General features: G+C 43.6%; 1 protein-coding gene across 2 annotated transcripts; it reads right to left on the minus strand.

Moving 5' to 3' along the window:
* Nucleotides 1-5,495: 5,495 nt before the first annotated feature.
* LOC141727069 (V-type proton ATPase subunit S1-like protein) lies at nt 5,496-26,311 on the minus strand. 2 transcript variants are annotated; one of them, XM_074532719.1, is made up of 7 exons: nt 26,056-26,303; nt 19,388-19,428; nt 18,490-18,551; nt 15,720-15,922; nt 11,840-11,890; nt 10,673-10,916; nt 5,496-7,698 (listed from the first exon to the last, which is right to left on the minus strand). In XM_074532719.1, exons 1-7 carry the CDS (start codon nt 26,277-26,279, stop codon nt 7,396-7,398), a joined length of 1,128 nt encoding a protein of 375 aa, XP_074388820.1. In that variant the 5' UTR covers nt 26,280-26,303; the 3' UTR covers nt 5,496-7,395. The 2 variants fall into 2 exon arrangements, with proteins under 2 accessions (XP_074388820.1, XP_074388821.1); XM_074532720.1 differs by lacking the exons at nt 18,490-18,551; nt 19,388-19,428 and having other exon boundaries at nt 26,056-26,311.
* Nucleotides 26,312-26,580: the final 269 nt, after the last annotated feature.

Consider the following 26,580-nt stretch of genomic DNA (forward strand, 5'->3'; position numbering starts at 1 on the left):
TAAATAAATATATAACTCATTCAGCAGAACAAGGAGTTAATCACAACCAAGCAAAGCTCCTCTGTAAGGCTGGGTATGTTCTGTTTATGGGAGGGTTCATTCTCCATAATTTTCATTTTTCAATTATTACCTGTATTTCCTTCAAAATTCCCAGGCATTTCTCCCAGTGTGTCCTGGGGAACAGTGAGATTTTACTAATTCAGGATAATTTAGGCATTATTAGAATAATTCAGGCCTCTTAAAGGACCACCAAGAAAAACCCAACAAACCTCTAATAGCTGCAACTCACTTCAGAGTTTGGAAGGATAGACGAGAAATTTGTGATGTCCCAGTGCCAAGACTAGATCCTGCACGTCTTGCACATAAAGTGAAAGTTCCCCCTAAAATTTGTTCTGTAGAACAAAGGAGAACAAAAAGAAAATATTGTAAAATATTGCGGCCTAGAAATGTCTTCAGAGGAACAGAACCAAATATATTCAGGCACATTGGAGAATGATGCTCCGGCTACTTCTACACAAATTGCCACCAGGGATTTATGTAATTCACTAAGCAGATTTTCAGGAGAACTGGAGATTTCCTGATCACTTTAATGACATGGAGAATCTGCCTTTGGAGAGGTTTACACTGTCATTTCCCCTCTGTCGCTGACCCATTAATCTTCCCAACCCTGCAGCAAGATTATATGTGTAATTCTGCGCCTTTTTTATTTTCCCTGCAGAGATATTTGCAAAATTCCAGAATTTTGCAAAATTCCAGGGGCTCCATGGCCTGCCCTGGGGACAGCAATCCCAAGGCACCTTGGCAGACCATGACTTTCACTGTAACTGTGTTTATGCAAACCCTTAAAAATCCCCAGGTGAAATTCTGCAACAGCCCTGATACAAAAGGGATTTTAAGATTCTTTTTTTTTTCCTTGTGCTGCACCTCGAGCCAATTGGAGCAGATCTGAAAAGGAAGAACATTAATGCTGAGGATGAGCTTATTTGGGAACAGGTTTAGGGATTTCCACCAAGTTAATTTTGCTGATCAGGGGCAGGATTTGTCACGACCTCACTCTCCATTTCACAGGCTGTGCTTGCAGAGTGGTTGAATGTGGGGTTTTTTTCAAGAAGCCAAGTTAAAAATGTCCCTTTCTCTCAAGGCTTCACATCTGTGCAGTTAAGGAACAACTGGAGCAGAGCTTTTCAGTCTCTTGAAGAGCCTTGATTGGTATTTTGTGACAGAAAGCTGCAGCTGGGAGTGAAAAACCTGCTCATTGTTGGTAAGACAAAATGCTGAAAATTCCTTTTCACTGGAAAGACCAGCTTTAGCTTGAAGAAAACAATGGGAAACAGGAGCTGAAAAAACTCAGATATGGTTTTTTGTGTGTGTGTGGTTTTGGTTTGGTGTTGTTTTATGGGTTTGTGGTTTTTTGGTTTTGGGTTTCTTTTGGTTGGTATTTTCGTTTGATTGGTTGGTTGCTTGGTTGGTTGGTTGCTTGGTTGGTTGGTTTTTTGGGGTTTTTTGTGTTTTTCTTTTTGTTTTGGTTTGGTTTGGTTTTGGATGCTTATGGGGTTTTTATTTTCCTTTGTTTTCAGGGGGCTTTTTTAATGATAATGAATTCTCTCCACTGCAGACAGGTAGAAATGGCGGAAAAGCTGCAGACTGGCTCCAGGACACCTGAGAGGCAGCTCAATGGTGTAAGGGACATTATGGGGCCAAACAAAATGTGTTGATTCATTCAGCTGGGAAACCTCCTTTTCCAGCTTCCATCCCAAGTGAAAATTCCTCCATATTCCCAAGCAGTTATATCACAAACCTTCAATTATTTGCAATTACCAGTTCAGATATTGAGGCAGGTAACACAGAGCATGCTGATGCACCAGAGCCAAGAAACTCTCCCAGATAAAGCACTCAGACTGAGCTGCAAAATATTCAGGAAGGCTGTTCCAAAACTTTTAGGAACGAAAACTCTTTATAGTAATAAATTATAATTATGTATATTTATAATAATAAATATACATAATAATGTGAGTCATGAGCAAATTTACACTACTGACTCAGGAGAAACAAGTTGCAATTTCTGATTTATGATAAGTTATCAGCTTCAAGGGGAAACAAAAGGTGCAAATACATATACATATACATATATATATATATATAAAATTGGGCAATTTCTTCTGATTTCCTACAGGTTTTGCCCTATAACATCAAATTTTGTATTGATTTACTGTATTGTTACAGTGAATAAATTAAGGGGTGACATGGGAACCATTAAATCAGATTTCAGGCCTGTCACACACCAGTTAAATGCCATGTCACAAGGCTCCCTGGATGTGGAGGACACCTCAGAGGGTGTTCAGTAATGGTGAAGAACAGACCCACCCTGAAAATGCCCCCTGAGCTCCTGGGGAAAGTTTCTGAAAAGAGAGGTGGCACCCAGCTTTTTGGAAATCCTTGATTTAAAAGGAAAACAGCAGAAATACCAAAGCTCCTGGGGCAAGAATCAGTGTTTCAAGGATGAGAGTGAAATGCCACCATTGAAGGAAGAAATAAATCTATTTCTCCTGGCTCCCTGGAGCTCAGTGCTGCTTGCCAGCTGGTGGCTCATGGTTTGTCTCCCTGCCTTTACAGAGACAATAGCTCTGATTATTCCTTGTGCATTTTTAATTAATGCTAAGCCAAAACTCCACCACTTCAGCTCGAGCAACGGTGCTTAATGTGCTGCCTGAAAATCCAGTTTCCTGCTGATGTGAAATCGCCAAATATTGGGGTGAGGGGCAATTACACAACATTTTAACTACTGCACATGAAATGTATGAAGAACAAATGCTTTCATTTGTTCAATTCAGCTTTATCACAGTCTGTGAAATTTATCCTGTTTGAGTTAAAGGAGGTGAGACTTTTCCTTTCAGTTCTGAGTGGGAGTGGATGGGACTCTGAATTTAGAACATTGAACTGGTTTTAAAAAGATGCTGTAAGGTATTTGTGTGAGTGAACACATTCACATTGGAAAGCCTGAGGTGTTCTCATGCAGAAATGGAATTGTGCATGTGGAAAAACATTATATTTTATAAACCAGTCTGTTAGTGCCATTGCATCTGTAGCACACAAATAATTTTAGCTTCAATTTTCCTGTTCAAGGACCAAGGTAGTGGAATGTCTCTGTTTTTCCAAAACGTGCGTTTGATAAGGATTTTTTCACTCACGTTTACTGGAAATGTAAGAATGCACAATTTTGTATTTTTCAGCCATAGGTCCTTGCTTTTATACGTGGCACCAGGAGACACAAACTACAATTAAGATGATTTTTTGGTGTATTTTCCACCAAAGCATCATTAACTCTTTACAAATATATATATATATAAAGGCTCATCCTTCCAGTCCTGTGACCAGCAGTCTATTTCCTGTCTAATTCAATTAGTGTATTTATCCTTTCTAAATCCTTCTGTCATTTGAGTAGAACTGTTGTGGCACAGGGGCAGAGGAGCATATTATGTGTATTCCTTTCCCCAGGACATCCCAGTCGCGTCATGGTTTAGAAAAGCTGATAAACTGAAAGAATTTTTCATCCTTGGTTTTTTTGGGGATTGGTTTTGGGTTGTTTTTGTGGGTTTTTTTTTTTTTGGTTTTTTGGTTTTTTGGGGGTTTTATTGTTCGATTGGTTGGTTTGGGAATTTTTTTGTTTTGTTTTGTTGTTGTTTTTTTTACCTCAGAAGTTTTCCTTTTAAGTTATCAGGTACTAATTATTGTCTCTTGTTCAGGAGGGGCTGGGAGGGACACACACACACAAACCCTGAAAATCTGCACCCAAAAATCTGTCCTGGCTCATGCTGGAGATTTGCAGTGCTGAGCATCTCGAGCACTCAGCCAGCACACATCGCCCTGAAAACCAGGGAAAAGCAAAGGGAGCACAGTTGGGCTGGAAAAGGGGATGAGGAATGAGGGACAGGACCACAGGGAAATTCCCTCATTCCCCATCTCACTCTTGTAGAACCTCTCACAAGAAAGGTGTTGATTTGCCCAGTTAAGACATGCAAGGAAATTAATTATCAGGTCAGATTTATCCTGGCAGCACCATCAGACACCAGCCAGGAGGAGAAATGACCCCTGTGGGAGGAAGAGGCTGCCCTGTGCCTCAAGAACCTCAGGGTTTGGGAAGGGCAGCTCAGCAGGGTGAGGACCTCACACCAGGGATCACAGTGAATTTGTCAGGCTGCCTCTGAACAGTGCCAGGTTTTATTTCCCCAGCCCCAGGCAGGACAGCTGGCTTGGTTTGGAAAGACAAGAGTCTGCTAAGGAAGGCAGGAGCCTCCCCTGAAATGGAGACTGTAAACCCTCCCCATCCCTCCCAATTGCTATAAATTTTAAATTAAGGGGCTCTCAGGCAAAAATATGGGAGCAGGAAATTACAGGTCTTTAATAGGGAAGAAAAAATATTAAAAGGATAAAATGAACAATGCAGTACACTAGAACAACAGTGACAGAGTCAGAACCCAACCTGACACCCTGTGGGTCAGGCTGTTGGTGGCAGTCCCATTGGAAATGTGTCTGCAGCCCTCCTGCAGTGTCAGGGGTGGTTCTGTTGGAGCAGGGGGATCTGTAGAGAAGGATGTATTCTTCCTCTGAAGATCGAGTGGGAGGAGAGACAGCTGCTGTTCCTCTGGGGAATCCCGTGGAGAAAGCCATGCTGGTGTCTCAAAACCTCTGGATTATATCTGGGTAGCAATGCTTGGCTCCTCCCTCTGGGTTATATCTGGGTAGCAATGCTTGGCTCCTCCCCCTGGATTATATCTGGATAGGAATGCTTGGCTCCTCCCCCTAGATTATATCTGGGCAGCAATGCTTGGCTCCTCCCTCTGGGTTATATCTGGGCAGCAATGCTTGGCTCCTCCCTCTGGATTATATCTGGGTAGCAATGCTTGGCTCCTCCCTCTGGATTATATCTGGGTAGCAATGCTTGGCTCCTCCCCCTGGATTATATCTGGGTAGCAATGCTTGGCTCCTCCCCCTGGATTATATCTGGGTAGCAATGCTTGGCTCCTCCCCCTGGGTGGAGCATCTCCCAATGGGATGTTATAGTTCTTATCAGCCATGCAGTGACATTCAATAGTCTGTTATCAGCAATGTCCCCTCCCCAGATGTAGAAGAGATAAGGAAAGCTGCCCACTGAACAGGGGACAACTGCCCTACAGATGGCAAACAGAACACAATTTGCTTTGCAATCCAGGACAACAGCCCAGCTCTCCAAAGCACGAGGAACATCTCCTGTGTGGCCCTGGCACCCTGACACCCTTGTGCCCAGCATCAGCCAGCTCTGTGTGCAGGACAGGGAATGTGGAAAATGAGTATTTTGTGATTGGCTTTTCACAAATATTAAAATGAATATTATGTGTGTTGCTTTAGAAAGTGATGCTGTATTAATTCTCTTGAGTAGTGTGTTAAGTATAGTTTTAGCTTATAAGATAAAGTTAAAATAGAAACTGTGCTATGTAAGGTACTTTTTTCCTAAGGAAAGGACTCACAGTGAGATAGCAGCCACAGGACACCTGAATCTTTCAGAGAAAGAGAATTTATTGCTCCATTATCAAAAGAAATTAACTTTTTCCTGCCTTGCTCAACCCTGAAGATGCCATCAGGATTCAGAGGAAGCAGCTGACACTGCCCACACAGAATCCTGTGTTTGAATGGAATTTATGCATCATGGATGAGGTGTATGAATATGCAACAGGCTGTTGCTTTTAAGGGTTAATCCTCTGTTAATGTGGGTCCTTTTTCAGGCTTATTTTGCCCAGAAAAGGTACCCAGACCGTCCATAAGTCTTTGTTTTTATTGTCTCATATTGTTCTAATCCAAATTGTCCAAAACATTATTACCCTAATTGTATTACTAATTGCATAACCATTTTATTACTATCAAACTTTTCCAATTTTAAAAACAAGTGATTGACATTTTTCACAGGGGACCAGCCTGGGCAGGGTTTAATTCTCACCTTCTCCTGCCAGCCCCACTCAGACTTTCCTGCTTTTGCTTGCTCCATTCATGGAAAAGATGAAAGTTTGGCAGCAGCTGGCCACAGGCAGCCTTGGCAAGTCCTCAAAAGCTTGTCTATTACACCTGGTTACGTGTCAAAGATTTTTTTTTCCCTCTGAAGTGCCTTCCTAGATGAAGTAATCTCTGAGGATTCCACATCTAGTCTGTGCGTCACCTGTACTAATAAACAGAGTACATGTGGACATCTCTCAAGGTGTTGAAAGACCTCTGCAGCACCATTTGCAAAGGCTTCAAACAACAAATTAATCCTGTAATCTAAAATTTAAAAAGCCCTTTGCTTGCAAATGTGGTTTTGATTGATTTTCCATCATGCTGTAGTTCCCATTATTTGTAACATAAAAGCACTACAGTGATGAGAACATTGCTGTGACTTGCAAGCAATCAGGGCCAAATTATGGCTAATTTGGAATTCCCAAACTTTGCCCCTAACAGAAGAAAGGATGAGTGGGGTGACAGTATCCTGAACTCTCAGAAGCAGCAGTGAAAATCATAGCACAGTATCCTTTTCACTGCTTGCTGGCACCTTCCACCTCTCTGTTTATTTATATTTGTTTGTTTATATTTGTTGGTTTATATTTATCTGTTATTTCTATTTCCATCTGGCATTCTCCATTCAGGTAGAAGTCCCGAGGGAGACTGATGGGATTTGGTAGAAAATAAATTTACCTGGAATTACAGCACATAATGCTCCTAATCCATCTCCTGGCACAGAGCTGAGCCACGGGGTAAAGCCTCTGTGAGCAGATGTCTGGTGTTTTCCTATCAGATCCTGGGATAAACCTCCAGCTTAGACACAGGAAAGCACCAGGATGCTGCTGCCCTGCAGCCACCATTTAATCTGTGCAGTGGATAGAAACTGGCCCTGAAGATTCCAGAGCGGGAAAAGGAGTTTATGGGGGCAAAAAGGAGAGGGTGTGACTAGGGAAATAAAAAGAAAACACATCCTGAGAAAGAAACTGGTGCTCTTTTGTCAGAACACAGAGCAAATATAAAATGAAGGAAAATTTTGCCTTCTGAAAGAATATGCAAAGAGTTTGGTTTGAGGGGTTTTTTTAATCTTTATTTCATTTCAAAGTGTCCATTACAGATTCTCTCTTCAGGACTTGGTAAGCTGGATGAAGCCTCTATTTTGGCTTTTTGCTACAGGAATAAAGTCCCACAACACGAATATCTCTAACTCACAATGGAATTTTTTTGTTCTCACCTTCATTCCCAAGGCATCTTCGAGATGATTACCAGTAAATAACTGGCTAAAACAATCTGTTACCTACTTTACTTTTCATCAGGTGGTAGAAAAATCTGCACAGACCACATACAACAGTGCCAGCAGAAGAAAACACCTCTTGTTTCACTGAGACACTGCTAAATGTAGATTTTACCAAACTGCTGGTTCCTGAGTTCATAGGACTCATTTCCACTGTTTCTCAGGGGCTCCTTCTCATCTCCCATGTCACTGTCCTTCATCTGTGCAAAATAGGCAGGAGGAGCTTTACACTCGTAGTGCCTGTCCAGGGATTTCAGGTGGATGAGCATGTGCAGAGCATAGGCCAGAACCAGCAGCAGGATCAGGGACATCACCAAGCCCATCAGGATTGCTGGGGAGAAGAAGGATGCACAGTCCCTGGCGTAGGCAAAATGTCCTTCTTGGATGCTAAAACCTTGAATCTACAAAGAGGACAAGAGCGAACATGTTAAATAAAGTACTGGTGTTTCACTAATTTGTTTTTCATTAACCTGTGTTTCATTAATTTGCTCCTGATGGCAGTGAGGATTTCTGACTTGAGACCTGCACAAATTTGTGTCTCCCACTGATAGCTGGAGCTAATGCTCAGAGTTTATCCAGGTCAGTCTCCTCAAACTGCCAGCTCTTCTAATCCCCTCCACTCTGCTGCCCAAAGGATTTGCAGCTGTGTTTCAAACAGAACCTTCCACCAAGACTCACTCTTGGTGTCTCAGCAATATTTAACTGCAGGCATGCTACTTTTCATATTAACTGTGCATCTCCAACATCACTTGCTGAGAGTCCCCAGAGTTTTTTGCTTCAGACTTTTTGCACAAAATCCAACATGACAAACCAGGAAATATTCTCAAATTATTTTCCTATGCCCTAGGACAAGACTTTTCTCACCAGTCCCACATGGGTGGCACATGGCAGCAAAACTACAGAAACTACAGGAAGCTGCACCCAGTTATGGAAAACACCAACAGGTCATATTCCTGGCTTCAGTTCTAATATGGATTTTAGCTCTCTGCTCCACTAAATCAGTCCATGGACATTTTTCACACAGTGACAAAAGGTCTTTCCATTCCTTTTTCAGCTCCTCATGCCCCCCGACTCAGGTATATAAAGTCACTCTAGTCCTGCCATCTTCGGCTCCCTCATTGTCAAGTGCAGAATTGGCACTTTCAGAAGATTATTAATCTCATCCTAAAATAAGGGGTTAAGATGGGTCAGGGGAATTATCCAGTGGCTTTAGAGGCAGGCTGGGATGACTATAATCAGGGCACAAGATTAAAATTCCTATAGGCACCAAAAGTGAAGTGAGATGAATCCCGTGCCTGGGTGTGTGGTGCTGTTATTGGTGCTGAGTGGCAGAGCTCAGCTCAAAACAAGGTAATGACAAGTAATCAAATTCACTCACCACTAGAGGGAACACAAGCAGAAAGACTACAAAAAACAGCCTTTAATTTCCTTGGACCGCAAAAGTCTTAGTTTCTATTTTGTGCTCCATGTGATGCCTTGGGATTTTAGCTTTTATAATTTTCATGTATTTGTGATCCTGCAGTTCTTTAGTGTGTAACTCCAAACTCCACATTCAGTGTCAGCTGCTGCTGTCCCATTCTGGGCAGGCACAACAATTCCTCTCCAGGCCTGGCAACCAAGGGCACCTCACTGCCCCAGGGCCCAGAAATGCAAACAAAAGTGAGTTGGGTGGGCAAACTTGGGGTAAATTACTTCATTAGCTGAAGTTTGAATCGTTAGATTAGCCCAAATATGCAAACAGACCAAACATAAAAGTGTGAAAACCCATGACCTGTGGTCCATTCCCGAGTGTAGCCCCTGAGGGAGCTTCGTCTGCCCAAAATGTACCTGACGGCCCTTCAATAAATATAGCAGCTTTTTACTCCTTTAATTCTGTATGGTCTCTGTTTTTAGGTAGCCCCAAAAGGGCATAAAAGGTGAAAATATTTTGTGGGTCTGACACAGGCCTGTCAGGCCGGGCCCTGGAGCTGAGCCGAGCCTGTGTCCAGAGGCCGTGGGGACACAAATGGAGGCCACAGGATCCATTTGTGGGTGTAGCCCCTGAGGGAGGGTTTTGTCTGCCCAAAATGTACCTGAAGACCCTTCAATAAATATAACCACTTTTTATTTTCTTAATTTTGTCTGGCCTCTCTTTTTAGGTAGCCCAAAAAACATCACAAGGTGAGGCACAAGTGTGTAAACTACACATGGAAGGTGACAGCCTTTCCCGAGAAGTCCAAAACCACCTCAACCCATCCATGGCATCCACCTGTCTGAAATCCATGGCTGTTGAAGATTGCAATGCAAGATGTTTTAAATTACCAACTGTATGGCAGATTACCTTTTCCAAGTGGGCAGTTTGCCTTATCTCTCTCTTTGAGTGACCACATTCACACCTCCCTCGGGACAGGATGTTGCTGATAACAGACTATTGAATGTCACTGCATGGCTGATAAGAACTATAACATCCCATTGGGAGACGTGAGCCCAAGGGAGGAGCCAAGCATTGCTACCCAGATATAATCCAGGGGGAGGAGCCAAGCATTGCTACCCAGATATAATCCAGAGGGAGGAGCCAAGCATTCCTATCCAGATATAATCCAGGGGGAGGAGCCAAGCATTGCTGCCCAGATATAATCCAGAGGGAGGAGCCAAGCATTGCTACCCAGATATAATCCAGAGGAAGGAGCCAAGCATTGCTACCCAGATATAATCCAGAGGGAGGAGCCAAGCATTCCTATCCAGATATAATCCAGGGGGAGGAGCCAAGCATTGCTGCCCAGATATAATCCAGAGGGAGGAGCCAAGCATTGCTGCCCAGATATAATCCAGGGGGAGGAGCCAAGCATTGCTACCCAGATATAACCCAGAGGGAGGAGCCAAGCATTGCTACCCAGATATAACCCAGAGGGAGGAGCCAAGCATTGCTACCCAGATATAATCCAGAGGTTTTGAGACACCAGCACAGCTTTCTCCACGGGATTCCCCAGAGGAACAGCAGCTGTCTCTCCTCCCACTCGATCTTCAGAGGAAGAATACATCCTTCTCTACAGATCCCCCTGCTCCAACAGAACCACCCCTGACACTGCAGGAGGGCTGCAGACACATTTCCAATGGGACTGCCACCAACACCCTGACCCACAGGGTGTCAGGTTGGGTTCTGACTCTGGCAGTCTTGTTCTAGTGTACTGCATTGTTTATTTTATCCTTTTAATATTTTTTCTTCCCTATTAAAGACCTGTAATTTCCTGCTCCCATATTTTTGCCTGAGAGCCCCTTAATTTAAAATTTATAGCAATTGGGAGAGGTGGGGAGACTTTACATTCTCCATTATAGGGGAGGCTCCTGCCTTCCGTTGCAGACTCCTGCCTTTCCAAACCAAGTCAATGGCATCACCTGGAAGTCGATGAAGGTGACCTCCCAGAGGTGTGAGAGGTCGTGCTCGGAGCCGGGCACCAGCAGAGCATCATGTCTCTGCAGGCTGCTGACATGCTGGCAGCGGAACGAGTGTGCGGCAGGCGCGCGGATCCCCGAGGCGTTGAACGTCGCCTGCACCGAGTGGTTGTACAGCAGCTGCAGCCTCTGCAGGCTGAACCATCTCTGCACCGACAGCTGGTAGTAGCTGGTGGTCAACAGGAGCCTGGGGAGGCCATGTTGGAGCAGGGAGAAAGGAGAAAATCAGTCAGAGGGTTGCGGACACTAAATTCGCGCGGTGAGTGACTGCATCAGTCATCGGTGTGATCAGTTTGTATCAGAATTATCAGAATTATGCGAGGTCTTGCTCCTTCCTTGGATCCTGCAAAGGGAGAGGGTGGCAGAGCCCTGGAACAGCTGCCTAGGGAGGGCCTGGAATGTCTGGAGACATCCCAGCCTCAGCTTCTCTGCCACTGTTCCAGGGGACCCTGCCTGGGCAGGGAATTGTACCAGATAATCTCCAGAGGTTCCTCCAGCCCCAAATACCCCCAAATACCCCGGGTTCCAGCCCCAAATACCCCCAAATTACCCTGGGTTCCAGCCCCAAATACCCAAAATATCCTGGTTTCCAGCCCCAAATATCCTGCAATTCTGTGGTTTGAGGTTGTTCCCTGTAGCAGCTCAAGGAGTTTGGTTTCTCCCACAAAGCAAGAAGAATATGACTGGATTTTGGCTAAATACTTGGAAAAATGTGAATGAGACACAGGGATTGTACCCCCTGCCACCAAGTGTATGGAAAGTCAGTTCTCTCGAAATGCTGTTCTATCACCAAGAAGCAAAAATAAAGTGGTCTGATACCCAGACCATAGTGAACTATCAAAGTTCAGCTAAAATCTCAGACACAGGAAGATTCTACACAAAAGAGATGACCCAAACTTTTCCACAAGTAGAAAACTCAATGTAGGAGAAAAAAAAAGCCTTAATAAAACAAGTCAGTGACAGACATGCTGAATGCAGGTGTTTCAGTTATGCAAGTTTCTTTCACGATATTTTTGCTTAAACAAACTCTCTTTAACTCCCCACACAACTGCACAACAATGTATTTGTGTTATGTTATTATCTGGTAAGGATTTTATTATATAAACTTACCTGATAACAAGTCCCTTTAGATTGCCAATGTCACCAAACTTCAGGGAAAGCCTAGGTCAAAAAGCAAGTAATATCAGGCTAGGAAAAAAATTCAGAGACCTTCAGAGAAAAAAGCACCACAAAAGATTAGGCTCAGTTATACATGGAATTTTTTGCTCAGTCTACCCTTAAAGTCAGTGGGAAAAAAAAAAAAAAAAAACTGAAAGGATTAAATCTTCCTCTAATGAAATGTACTCATTCACCTGCTGATTGGAATGAGGCCTAGACCACCCAGAAAGAATAGAAATCCATGTTTAACTTCCAACAAAACTCAATCCCACTGCTTCCCACCCTAGCTGACCATTAGGCTCAGTGGATCTGCTCTCCTCCCCCAGCCACCACATCTCAGTCTAGCATCACCCCTGCCTGTCATTAGAAAGTGCAAACAGACACCTTGTCCCCATCTTTTTAAATAACAGAGCATGAAAGGAAGCAGAGGGGAGAGCTCAGATTTCCACATTCCTTCCTCACAAAATGCCCTGGCTGCGAGGCAGCTCTGCACCGCCTTGGGCACCTGAAGTTCAATAAGGTGAAAGGCCCTCCCAGGTTAATTAATGCAATACATGATTAGGCTGAATAGATTCTTCTCACTTAAAAGTAATATTTTGCCTCTTAAAACCTGCGTGGAGATTCTCATTGTTCAAGTAAGACAGAAAGAAAACACAGTGAAAGCACGCAGGTTCTGAAAGGCTTCAAAAATTAAAGTTGAAGATTATTGAGAAAACAAAAAAAAACCAAAACAAACAAAAATCCAACAAAAATATTTTAAAATAAAAAAAAATTTTAAAAAAGGTAAAAAACAGCCCCACAATCTCCTAGGGGATCTAGACTTCTTGGGTTACACAGGTCCCCTAAAACAGGGCACTGAACCCAGACCATCCCTTGCTTTATTATAAATGTAAATCAGAGATAGTTGAGGATTAGACACAGGTAAATGTGCCATTCAACTAAAAATAAAACAAAAATGCAGCTTGGATTATTATATCTGATACCATTCCCTGTGTTCTGAAACCCATAATTTTGCCTTAGTTTATTTTCTGTTAGAAAATAAACTCTGTTTATTTCTGTTAAAATATTTACTAATCAGACTAAGATTATTTTCAAATTGTAGGCCAGAGGAGAGGAGGGAATGTTTGTTTTCACTTTTTTTTAATCTTTAACATAAGTTCATTCAATTCTCTACCTCTCCCTGTCAAAAGAGTGCTGGATAAGTTCCCGCGCTGATGATGTAATATTCAAACTGCCTTGTTGAACATTGTGATGCTGGTTCTTTCTCAATTTCGCTTTTAGATTTCTGGTAACCTCACCAAAATATCTGTGCACCTTGTGCTGTGAAATCACAAAGAGGTAACACCTACTTTGTGATTGTACAGCACAAGATGCACAGACATTTTTGGTAACCACAGACAAAGAAGTTACCAGAAAGTAAAAGTGAAATTGAAAAAGAACCTTGTGCAGCACTGCTAGTGATGCCTTGGAATTTTAGCTTTTATAATTTTCATGTATTTGTGATCCTGCAGTTCTTTAGTGTGTAACTCCAAACTCCACATTCAGTGTCAGCTGCTGCTGTCCCATTCTGGGCAGGCACAACAATTCCTCTCCAGGCCTGGCAACCAAGGGCAACTCACTGCCCCAGGGCCCAGAAATGCAAACCAAAGTGAGTTGGGTGTGCAAACTTGGGGTAAATAACTTCATTAGCTGAAGCTGGAATTGTTAGATTAACCCCCAATATGCAAATGGACCAAATTTATAAAAGTGTGAAAATCCCATGGTCCATTTTTGGGTGTGGCCCCTGAGGGGCTTTGTCTGCCCAGAATGTACCTGAAGTCCCTTCAATAAATATAACCACTTTTAATATCCTTCATTCTGTGTGCCCCTGTTTTTAGGTACTCCCAAAAACTCATCACTGGCACACATCCCTTGAAGGGATAATTAGCCATGCACAGCACCTACGCCCCACATCCAGCACAGGATCCCCTCTCCAACCCCACGAGCAGCTGTGTAAAACAGCTGGAGGTGAGACAGACCAAGAGCTTCAGCCCCATGGGCACTGAGAGCAGAGCTGGCTGCCCCAGGAGGGGCTGCAACACTGCAAAAACTGAATATTGAGTGTCCACAACAGGCTGGGCTTAAACTACACAATCCCTGCTACCCACAGTGGCAGGACATCATCAGAAAAACCTTGGCCACTCCTCTAGGCAGCCTAGAGTGGCTGCCTAAAACAGAAGCTCGACAAGATCAAGAGAATAAAGTGGGTATTTATTAAAGGCTTGCAATAGGGACATCTTGGGCAGTCAGAAGCCTCCCAGAGGCTGCACCCTAGATGGACAACGGTCGTGAGTTTTTCACACAATTATAAGTTTGGTCCATCTGCATTTCAGGGGTTAATCCTCCAATTACAGCTTCAGGTAAAGAAGTCCTTTAGCCCCAGTTTGCTCCCCCTCAATTCACTTTTGTTTATACTTTCAGGGCCTGAGGCTTTAGAGTGTTGTCCTGGATTACCAAGCAAATTGTGTTCTATTTACCATCTGTATGGCAGCTGTCTTCTGTTAGTTGGGCAGCTTTCCTTATCTCTTCCACATCTGGGGAGACATCTGCTGATAACAGTTATTGAATGTCACTGCATGGCTGATAAGAACTATAACATCCCATTGGGAGATGCTCCGCCCAGAGGGAGGAGCCAAGCATTGCTGCCCAGATATAAACCAGAGGGAGGAGTCAAGCATTGCTGCCCAGATATAATCCAGAGGGAGCAGCCATGCATTGCTGCCCAGATATAAACCAGGGGGAGGAGCCAAGCATTGCTACCCAGATATAATCCAGAGGTTTTGAGACACCAGCACAGCTTTCTCCACGGGATTCCCCAGAGGAACAGCAGCTGTCTCTCCTCCCACTGGATCTTCAGAGGAAGAATACATCCTTCTCTACAGATCCCCCTGCTCCAACAGAACCACCCCTGACACTGCAGGACGGCTGAGCCACATTTCCAATGGGACTGCCACCAACACCCTGACCCACAGGGTGTCAGGTTGGGTTCTGACTCTGGCAGTGTTGTTCTAGTGTACTGCATTGTTCATTTTATCTTTTTGTTTTTCTTCCCTATTAAAGTACTGTTATTCCTGCTCTCATATCTTTGCCCAAGAGCCCCTTAATTTAAAATTTATAGAAATTCAGGGGGAGGGAGTTTACATTTTCCATTTCAGGGGAGGCACCTGCCTTCCTTAACAGACACCTGTGTGTTCACACCAAGACAGGTGTCCTTGAGTGTTGCAGACAACTTTTAAGAAAAGTCCTTTCCTTAGGATTTTTCCTCAGAGGCCACAAAAACGAAATGTAAACAATGGTTATCTGCTGCTGTGGAATGCAACAGGTGCATCTGTGAATGGCCCATGTTGGATGTTTATAATTAATGGCCAATCACAACCCAACCGGCTTGGACAGAGAGTCCAAGCCACAAGCCTTTGCTATCATTCTTTGTTATTCTATTCTTAGTCAGCCTTCTGATGAAATCCTTTCTTCTATTCTTTTAGTATAGCTTTAATGTAATATATATCATAAAATAATAAATCAGCCTTCTGAAACATGGAGTCAGATCCTCGTCTCTTCCCTCATCCAAGAACCCCTGTGAGCACCGTCACACTTCAGTTTCCGAAGGATTGTGTTGTCTGACCAAAACGTGAAGACAGCAACTAACACTCTATATGGAGCTTAGAGTTATACCCTAAAGCAGCACAGGGTTTGAAAAATATAACAGCTAAAACCTTAAGGCTCCACTCCCATATTCACTGCCCAGAGTAGCTGCCTGCCCCCAGTTCCCCCAGCAGAGCATAATTCCCCTTACATGGCGCTGTCCTCACTGCAGTTCGAGTCCCCAACATCCACGGTGGCGTGGGCTCCAAAGGTCCTGTCTGTCAGATCCAGCTGGGTGTGGTTCTCCATCCGGATCAGGATCCTCCTGGCCCAGAACAGGATGCAGGGGGTGCCGTTGATGGTGACGTTCAGGGGGCTGTGGGGGAGCCCAGGGTGGCTCCAGGGTGGTCCTTGCTGTGGGAATCCACAAAATCAGAGGGTTTTGGGAAAGCTGCAAAAGGCAGGCCTCAGACACAGCAGAACTGTGACTGGAGCTAAGCAGCAGCCATGAGATTGGGCAGCAGAAAAATTATTTAAAAAGTAGAAAAGCAAGGACAAATAGAACAATGGTCTGTGTATTAATGCTTGTCTAGAATAACTCCCTAAGCTACAAAAAAGTTTATCTAGCAAGATATTAGGAAGTTTGAAGCTTAATAATGGAGCTCTGTGCATTGTGTTTGAAGGCTCACAATCAGTATTGCATTTGAAATAAGCAAGCATTGTTTAACCAAAGGTACCTGTGCTTATAGTGGTTGGACAGAACTACTGTCAATATAGAATATCCACTATACAGATATAAATACTGTCAGTGTGCTTTTGCTTTGTGTGATTGGTCACAAAGCTCATAAAGTGAGCTGTGACATTGAGTTCTGTGTCTGCTGCCTGGGATGTGAGCTGCTGCCATCTTAACATTGCCATAGCCATGGACTGAGAGTGATGCTGGAAAATCAAACAGCTCAAGGCAGTTCCACAGCAGCCTGTCCTGTTTGTGGTTTGTGATTGGCTTTTGGCAAATATTAAAATGAATATTGTATGTGTTATATTAGAATTAATTCTCTTAAGTAGTGTGTTAAATACAGTTTGAGGTTATAACAAAATGTTAAAATAGAAACTATGCTATGTAGCATACCTTTTTAAAGAAAGAACTTGCAGTGAGATAGCAGCCACAGGACACCTGAATCTTTCAGAGAAAGAGAATTTATTGCTCCATTATCAGGAGAAATTAACTTCTTCCTGCCTTGCTCAACCCTGAAGATGCCGTCAGGATTCAGAGGAAGCAGCTGACACTGCCCACACAGAATCCTGTGTTTGAATGGATCCATCCGCATCATGGATGAGGTGTATGAATATGCAACAGGCTGTTGCTTTTAAGGGTTAATCCTCTGTTAATGTGGGTCCTTTTTCGGGCTTATTTTGCCCAGAAAAGGTACCCAGACCATCTGTAACTCTTTGTTTTTATTATCTCGTATTGTCCGAATTGTCCAAATTATTATTACCCTAATTGTATTACTGAATTTAGAACCATTTTATTACTATTAAACGTTTAAACTTTCAAAAACAAGTGACTGGCATTTTTCACAATGAGTCACCAGAAATCAGAGCCAGCCCTGAGGAAGAAGAGGCATTGGCTGTTCCCCCTTCCCACCATGGGGATGGCACCACACAGAGCACCCAGCCCCAGCCCAGAAGGTGCAGGTTCTCTACAGCACCTCTAAGAATTGCTTCAGCCCACTGGAAAGGACCCAGAGTTGTGCCAAGGACACAGTCCACCGTGCTGGAAGCACTCTGAGCAGCTGCCCAGGTGAGAGAAATATCTGAATTTAACCTACCTGCAGGCAGCTTGGCTCACCGTGGCTTGAAAACAGGGAAACACCTGCTGCAGAATGGGATGGATCAGGCAGGGATCCCTGCCTTTACAAAATCAGGACTGAAACCCAGGGACTGCAGCTTCCATGTCCTCTGCATGCACCATAAAACTGCCACCCCTTGTGAGCCTAATTTCATAGCCAAATTTCAACTTTCAAAAAGACAATTTGGCTGTGAGGCAAAAGACAATTTGACTTAGGGGTGAGAAAGAACTGCAAAAATTAAAAGCCATTCTCAAATTTCACCCTCAGATTTCCAGTGACCACCTCTGTCCTATCCAAATAAGATAACACACACAATGTGCATTTTTACCATTTCATATGACTGCAAGCTCACATTAAAAGAGAAAAGGTTTCCTGAGTCCCAGTCATAAACAGCATGTCACCAGGCTCCAGAAGGGACACAGTTTAGCCCCAAAGTTTTGTCTTGGCTTAAAGGGAGATGTTTTTGAGTGTGTGCTGTTTAGATTAGCAAATCATAACTCTCAGCTCAGACCCTGAAAGATCCCTTTTGATACTGGACCTTACATTTGGCACAAGGATGTTTCAGGATTAAAATTAACAAGCACTGAGAGCAACAAGCTGAAAGCAAAGCAAGATGATGGCCAGGAAATGTGCTGAGTGGCTATGAGTGTGTTTATATAAATAGCAGGGCTGTCTCCTCAGAAGCCCATATGAGAGAGATTTATTCAACATGTTCCCAACATTGGAATGCATCACTTTTGGTAAGGAAGGCTTTTATGCTCAGTTTTTGACAAGACCTACAGCCTGGTCTCAGGTAAAAAGCTCCCACTAAAAATCTCAAGTTTTGCTCCAGCTCTTCCTTCAGCACCAGTTGAAATGAGAACAAGAAATCCCATTGCACAGGAGGTGGATATAAGGAATTTGTCCCAAAACATGACCAGCCAGCACCAGCAACAGCACCCGAGGTGTCATGCAGAAAAGCAGAGAATATTTGTGCAAGTGGTGAGACAGAACTGTACCACAATGTTTTACACGGTTCTGTTGAGTGTTTCTTCTGAACAAAGTAAATCCCATTTAATTCAGTTGTAGTTAAATTGGAAGACCTAAATGTGCTGTGAAAAGATTTCACAGATCCAGCCCTCCAGGCATTACCTGTGCAATTGCCTCCTGATTGAGATTAAACTTTGGCTCCACACGACCATTGTAATGCTGACCTGCAGAAGGAGGAGTGTTATTTCATTATTAACATATTATAAACACCTATTTATAAACACATTTATAAAAACACACATCTATAAAAACACATATTTATAAAAAACACACATCTACAAAATTGTCCACGTTCCTATGCAAACAATAATTATCCCTGCACAAAATGTGCATGTCAGAATTACTGCTTTTGCCATGGGAAATACTTGACTGGCAGCAAATACTGCCTTCCCTACATGTATTTTCTAATTTACCTTTCTTGTTCACCAAAGTTCCTCTTGTTTTCACTGGACACCTTGTCACCTTTACCGGGAGGAACTCCAGTGCCCCAAAATTGCAGGATTCAGTCTAAATCTGTATTTATTCATCTCAAACACATTAAAAGCTGCTTTTTTTTCCTCCATGCAGCAAATTCATAGAAGGGTATGTGCTGAACAGCCTGGCAAAAGTGTGATAACTGTACTGGGAACTTTCTCCCTGCCCTGCCAGGGACAGGGAGCTGTGACAAATTCCCTGACATCCCAACTCCTCCTTGCCATGAGGGTGAAGTTTCACAAGCACAGATAATTTCATGGGCACTCTCACAGCCCCATCCTTCAAGCACTTAACTCCGTTTTCATTTGGTTAAAAAAAACCGGTGAAATATTTTTCCTTCCACATTCTCACTGCATCTCAGAGCTGGACAGTGAATTGTTATTTTAACAGGCAAATCCTTTAAAGGGTATTTTTAAAGAGGGTTATGCTTTAACAAAACATGTGATAGAAGACTCTCTGACATCTGGGCATAAAATCCACCATAACAGAACCAGAATCCAGGGATTCAGCCCCTCAAAAGCCTTACCAGCTCTTTGGAGAGAATCTTGATCTGAAAACTCATGTGAACTAGGAGAGAGCAGAAAAACATTTATTGTGCAGCATCTGAATTGAAAGTCTGCAGCAAGTTGATGGGGAAATGTGTTGCTGCTTCACTCCACAGAACATTCCAAAGGCAACTCGGGTCCTTGGCTGGTGGAGGCCACAGGAACAGGGCAAAATGTCCCAAAGCTGCTGCAGCCTGGCAAAAAGTGTCTCATTTTCAGGGATCATTCAGCTGGACCAGCCCTGACAGGCACTCCCATGTCCTCACCTATGGATGGGCTGGACAAAGCCGAGTTAATAGAAGAAATAACAACTGATGATTTTTGAGTGTATCCATAGCAAGGAAGAAGACAAGGCCGTGAGCATGGAAACAGATTAGAAAAGATACGTGACAATTTTTGTAAGCTGACTACGTGCATAAGTACATGTGTATATGTTATTAAATTTCTGTAATAAATTTCTGTATTTATTTTTGCATTATTTTGTATTACCTTATTAAATTCCTGTAATTTTTGCCAATTATACTGATGTTAATTGCTTTGCACCAATGAATATAATCAGTTATTTTGCTGCAGTTAATGACTTAAGATCACGCTTTGTTAAGAGTATAAAAGCTGGAGAACACGCAAAATAAAAAACTTTTTTCTTCTTGGACCCTGATCATGTGTGTGTGTCACATCCAACCTAATGGTGACATCTCATCCCATGGGATGTCAGTTTTGGGGTGTGTTGGGAAGGATGGAATTTTGACAAGAAAGTCTCACAGTTATGTCTGCCCAGCACAAAGATTTTTAAATGTAGAGTCTGATGAAGGAATAGAGATGGAAGCAAGTTTTGATAGAGAAGAAAAGAATTGCTGAGCCAGCCTCACTGGATAACCAAGGAGGCAAAGGGTGTGTTAGTTAGAAGGGGTTTTATGGCTCAGAGCAAAGGATAAACCCACCTCAAACAAGAAGATTATTTCACCAAGCAGAAAGAGAGCATAGGCAAACAAGGCAGCAAATGTGGCAAGTGGAAAAAAGGTCTCAGAATTTCCCACTGCAGGAAAACTGAAAAACAACTTCTGGCTTAAACTGTAATGTACTGACTTTAGTGACTGGAGAACAGCAACATGAATATGGTAATTGCAGTAGTTATGATGGGCTGTAGATAAGAGTTAAGGTATAGATTGGTTCTGCTGTGTTAAGATGCTCAGCAAAGAAAAGTATAGAATGCATTTGTAACCAAAAGAGAAGTATATAATGCACTGTAACCAAAAGAGAAGTATAGAATGTATTGTAACCAAAAGAAAAGTCTATAATGTATTGTAAGCAAACCCAAAGGGTCTCCAGCCTGCCTGCAGCTGGAGCTGACAGCTGTGGGCACAGCTCTGTCACCCACAGCCCTGGGCTGCTGTGACACCTTGGATGGAATAAACTGAATTTTGGAGAGCCCCTGTAGTCCCGCATCTCTCATTCCAGCTCTTACAGTTCCAGGCAATAACAAATCCCACAGGAGTCACTGCACGGCTGGGCTCAGGTGAGGCACATCTCAAGTGACAACCACCAGGCTCGTGCATTTTAATTTTCTTCTGAGGCCTATGTCCTCAGCTGGCGTCAGCAGAATCAATGTGGGAATCCACAAAACCAGAGGGTTTTGGGAAAGCTGCAAAAGGCAGGCCCCAGACACAGCAGAACTGTGATGGGAGCTAAGCAGCAGCCATGAGATGGGCAGCAAAAAAATTATTTAAAAAGTAGAAAAGCAAGGACAAATAGAGCAATGGTCCATATATTCATGCTTGTCTAGAATAACTCCCTAAGCTACAGAAAAGTTTATCTAGCAAGATATTAGGAAGGTTAAAGCTTAATAAAGGAGCTCTGTGCATTGTATTTGAAGGCTCACAAGCAGGTATTGCATTTGAAATAAGCAAGCATTGTTTAACCAAAGATACCTGTGCTTATAGTGGTTGGACAGAACTACTGTCAATATAGAATATACACTGTACAGATATAAATACTGTCAGTGTGCTTTTGCTTTGTGTGATTGGTCACAAAACTCATAAAGTGAGTTGTGACATTGAGTTCTGTGTCTGCTGCCTGGGATGTGAGCTGCTGCCATCTTCCATTGCCATAGCCATGGACTGAGAGTGATGCTGGAAAATCAAACAGCTCAAGGCAGTTCCACAGCAGCCTGTCCTGTTTGTGGTTTGTGCAGAGACCCCAGCCAGTGATAAATCAGCTTTTCCCAGCCGGAGACTCAAGCCCAGTGGATTCACAAACTTCAGCAAACACCCAAAGATCAGAGCCCAAGACACCAGGACTGCATCAGGGCCAGAGTTCTCTCCACGAGTCCATGAACACTTTCAGCATTCCAGCACCTTCCCTGGGACGCCATCCCCCTTCAGGGGATGGATTTGCTCCTGTGATGCCTCTGTCCCCTTCCCCAAGGCTTCCATCAGCAGAATTCCCACTTTCTCAGCTGTGACCATGTTCACAGGGTCTGAGGATGAGGGAAGAGACGAGGATCTGACTCCATGTTTCAGAAGTTTGATTTATTATTTTATGATATATATTACATTACAACTATACTGAAAGAATAGAAGAAAGGATTTCATCAGAAGGCTAGCTAAGAATAGAAAAACAAAGAATGATAACAAAGGCTCTGTCTCAGATTCTCTCTCCAAGACAGCTGGGTGTGATTTGCCATTAATTACAAACAACCCCATGGACCAATCAAAGATGCACCTGTTGCATTCCACAGCAGCAGATAACCATTGTTTGCATTTTGTTTCTGAGGCCTCTCAGCTTCTCAGGAGGAACAATCCTAAGGAAAGGATTTTTCATGAAAGTTGTATGTGATATCCAGCTGAGCATGAGCCCACAGACCCTGCACACCCTGCCCTCGGTGTCCTGCCTCACCTTCCAAATAGAAACACACTTCCATCTTCCTCCCTCACCCCATTTATTACCATCTTTCCAAACCACCATAGCAGGAAAAAAGAAATTAGTGGAAATATTTACACCGAAATATTAGGAATTAAAGCAGTTTTCAGTGTTTATGTGCAAACTTCACCACGGGTGAATTGTTGGGATGGCAAAGTAAGGGCTTGGCTCTCCAGGGTGAGCCCTATATATATATATATATATATATATATATATATGTATCTATATATATATATAGTTATGCTTAGCTATACTTGTAGCTCCTCTCCATAATTAAATTAAACACTATTTGTATATATGCCATTTACTCCAGCCTGGAAATCACCACCTGGACTACAACATTGGTGTTGGAAGAAGACTGTTTTAAAACTCTGCAATTGCTCCCATTCCCTGACAGGTTTCCATGCTGTTTATGGAGGAGGAAAGGTTAATTCTGTTTTTTGTGCCTGTCCATTAAGAAAAAGGAATCCTGGCTCCTCCACAGCTGCTGTGGGAGAGATGTCACATCTCTGCTTTCAGCATGAAGGCACTCAAACAGAGATGAATGTGCACAGCTGGTGAAATATTCATGTTTTCATGGGAATGCAGAGCAGAGAGTGACCCAGGAGCCACCACGGACCTGTGAACATGCTCAGCCCTGAGAGGAATGGGGGATTTGTCTTTACAGACAAGCTGTGGATCTGCTGGTGGATAAAACCAGCACTGGGAGAGAAAAGAAACAATGGGGAGAATCCCACTGATTGATGAATGGAAAAAGAGATCTCCTTTCACAAATAAACTTTAGGTTGGCTGAGAAATGAAATTAAACATTGAAAGGTGAAAGAAACAGTGGGGGAAGGAAAACCCCTAAATTCCACAAGGATTAAAAATTAAAAGAGAGGGAAATCTTTGGGATCAGGTGTTCTGGGAAGGCTGAACCTCTCAAGTGCCTCAGAAATGGGGAAAGAGAGAAGGGAAATGTGGCTGGGAAACTGGGATAAAAAGGAGGCTGAGTCCTCCAAAAATGTGAGAGACCCCAGGGGATGCCCCATGGCCTCTCCCTTTATTGGAATAAAGTCGAAGGATTGCTCTGTCTCCTTTTTGGACATAAACCTCTGCTGTTTGTGGGTTAATTTTCCTGACAGCCCCATGCCAGGCACAGTGAGGGAGGTCCCTCCTGCTAATTACTCTGTTAATTAGCAGTCCTGCAGGAGGCAAGCAGGGCTGTCAGGAAGGGAAATCCATCACTCCCCATGGCACAGCCAGGCTGGCACACAGGGACAATCCCTTCCTGGTTTTGGGGATGCCAAAACAGCAGCTTTTCCACCCAAAAAGGGGAATCCACAGGCAGCAGAGCCCTGTGGCCCTCAGCTGGAGGGTGTCCCCGTGGAAATAAAAGCATTGAAAGTGAGAAAAGAGAAAATAGCTACACGCTAAAATAATATCAATTCCTTTTGATTATAAAAATGGTAATTACGTGTGTAAAAGAAAATAAACTAGCCAGCACTAGAGCATTCTCCACAGCAAATAATTTCCAGCACTTTGGGTTATAGACCCTTTCATCAGCCTCTCTTACTATGAAATTTCAGATTCACTTGATCACAAGTGGAGCATGTTTTGATGAGCCACATTTTCCCTTGCCCACTGGTAAACAGCTCTCCCAGGCACGTGTGCTGTACCTCGAATTTACCACACCCAGCATGTTAGGAGCCCACATGAAATTGGATTAGCCCTAATACAAAGCCCTAATACAAAGCACATAGTGACTAGTCACTATGTAAAACCCAATTAAATGGGATTATAAGTACAAAGAAGTGTAAATTTCCTCTTATCAGATGACATTATCCATCTACGTAAGACAACTAAGTCCAGATTGTTTGTCTGCAAAAGTTGATAAACACTGCAGGTCTTGAGGACCGAACAGCATCTCCTCCACTCAGATAACCACATGGATAATCTTGGCACTCACTTCTGATAAACTACACCAAATGGGAAAATGCACTCTGCATCTACACAAACATTCTGAGTTTCCAATTACAGAAATTTCAAATTTTCTGTGTTTCCATTACTTCAGGGTCATCTCCCTAAGACTGGCAATCTCCAGCAGCAGAATTCCTCACTGGCTGCTGAACTGGTTACAGCTAATTAATAAAAATCACATGTGACCTCTCAAACGCACTGAGAATTAAATTATGAAAGGTGAGGAGCACCTGGAGGCAATGCACTGTTTGTGGTCCTATGGACACTCAACATAAGGAACTGCAGTGAAGTTATTAATGCCATAAATGAGTAAGTTTGGAGAGACACCAGATTCAAGGAAAGAGCTGTCTCCTTCTAAGAAACATCCTGACCAAAAACATCACTGGCTTTTAAATGCCTCTGTGTAAGTTCCAGCAATAAGAAATATCTACAAACACCACAACTCCTCTGGTTTTTTTTAATGATTTGACACATTTGGCACAGGGAGACAGATTTCCATAAACGTTTCAGAAAGCGCTGATTACTGGGGCTGATTTGCAATTTAATGTGTGTCCAACAAGGTCTGGATCAGAGCAAGATGATTAGATAGATAGATAGATAGATAGATAGATAGATAGATAGATGGAAGCTCGATAGATCACATCAAGCCTCCATTTTTAACAAAACAAGAGAAACTGAGCTCAGAAAACTTCCAGCAAATTTATGCTGTGCAGGCACAATCCCACTCCCAATGAGGCAAAATTCCCATTTGATTCCCTGGCATCAGGATCATGACTTCATCTGTTAATATTTATTGCAATACAGTTCAGGAAATGCTCCACTGCTCATTATCTGTTGGATTTTGGTCTGATTCAAAGACAAAGAAGTGAAATTATTTAGGAAGAGCAGCAAGAAATCTGAGAGCTGGCAGAGCAGAGCAGCAAGCAAGCTATTTAATGAAAACATATTGTAGCATTTATCGGTAACTGGCTACCAGATCTCTTAATACAAGCTTAGGCAAATCACCACATGTCCTTCCTGCCTCAAATTTTGCACAGATTTCACTGACAGCTGCGACCCTCACCAGCATGTTTGCTCTGTGTTCTTGTCTCTGGTTTTGGTGGCTTTGGGCACCATTCAGCTCACACAGCTCGGGCTGTTTTCACTTTCTCAGTGCTTGGCTCCACAAAGTCCCCTCTTCCCCCTGCTATGATCTGGGCTCACTGTTTGTGTTTCATCAGAGAGTGAAACAGCACCACTAATAATAAACCCAAACCTCCAGTAACTTCTTAAGTTTAATACTCACTTGCAATATTGCATTCACACTTCAGATATTCCACGCAAGCAGAATATTTCCGTGCCTGTGCTTCTTGGAGTAGTTTTCACACCCTTGCTGTCATGCTATTTATAACTCCCTTTTCCCAGGGAATATCAGTGTGGGAGTCGGATGTCAGTATTAGGGCGGATGCACAGAAAATGCCCGATTTTAAGCAACGTTCACAAAATCATTGCAAAGTTACATCTCCAACACACAGCATGCTTCAAAATAATTAATATTTTAATAAAATATATTTTATTAATTTATATATATATAATTGTGATATATATGTTTATACATATATATATGTTTATGATATATATTAATTTATAATAAAATATATTTTTAAATAGGAAATAATAACACCCTGCAATAGCCCGGGGTGTTTTCAAACCTGGTGGGGAAAGCAGAGACACGTCCTGGCGTTGTGAACGAAGGACAGAATTGTTAAAACCCTGCGCCCCGGGTACCGACCTGTTCGCGGGGGAGTTTCGCTCCCCGGAGCGGCCGAGCGCGGTGCTGGCCAGGACCAGCAGGAGCTGCAGGAGCGGCAGGGCAGCGATCCGGTCCATGGGGCGGCCGGGAGCCGCTGCCCGCCCGGCACAGCAGCGCCGGCTCCGGGGGCGGGACAGCGCCGGGGCGGCGGCTGCGGGCGGGGCCGCTGCTGCATCTCCATCCCCGCGGCATCCCGGCTCCATCCCGGCTCCATCCCCGGCTCCATCTCCGGCTCCATCCCCGGCTCCATCCCGGCTGCATTCCGGCTCCATCCCGGCTCCATCCCCGGCTGCATCCCGGCTCCATCTCCGGCTGCATCCCGGCTGCATCTCCGGCTGCATCCCGGCTCCATCCTCGTCTCCATCCCCGGCTCCATCCCCGGTTCCATCCCCGCGGCATCCCGGCTCCATCCCGGCTCCATCCCCGGCTGCATTCCGGCTCCCTCCCGGTTCCATCCCCGCGGCATCCCGGCTCCATCCCCGGCTGCATTCCGGCTCCATCCTG

This window comes from Zonotrichia albicollis, chromosome Z (assembly GCF_047830755.1).
Source record: "Zonotrichia albicollis isolate bZonAlb1 chromosome Z, bZonAlb1.hap1, whole genome shotgun sequence".
Classification (NCBI taxonomy): Eukaryota; Metazoa; Chordata; class Aves; order Passeriformes; family Passerellidae; genus Zonotrichia; species Zonotrichia albicollis.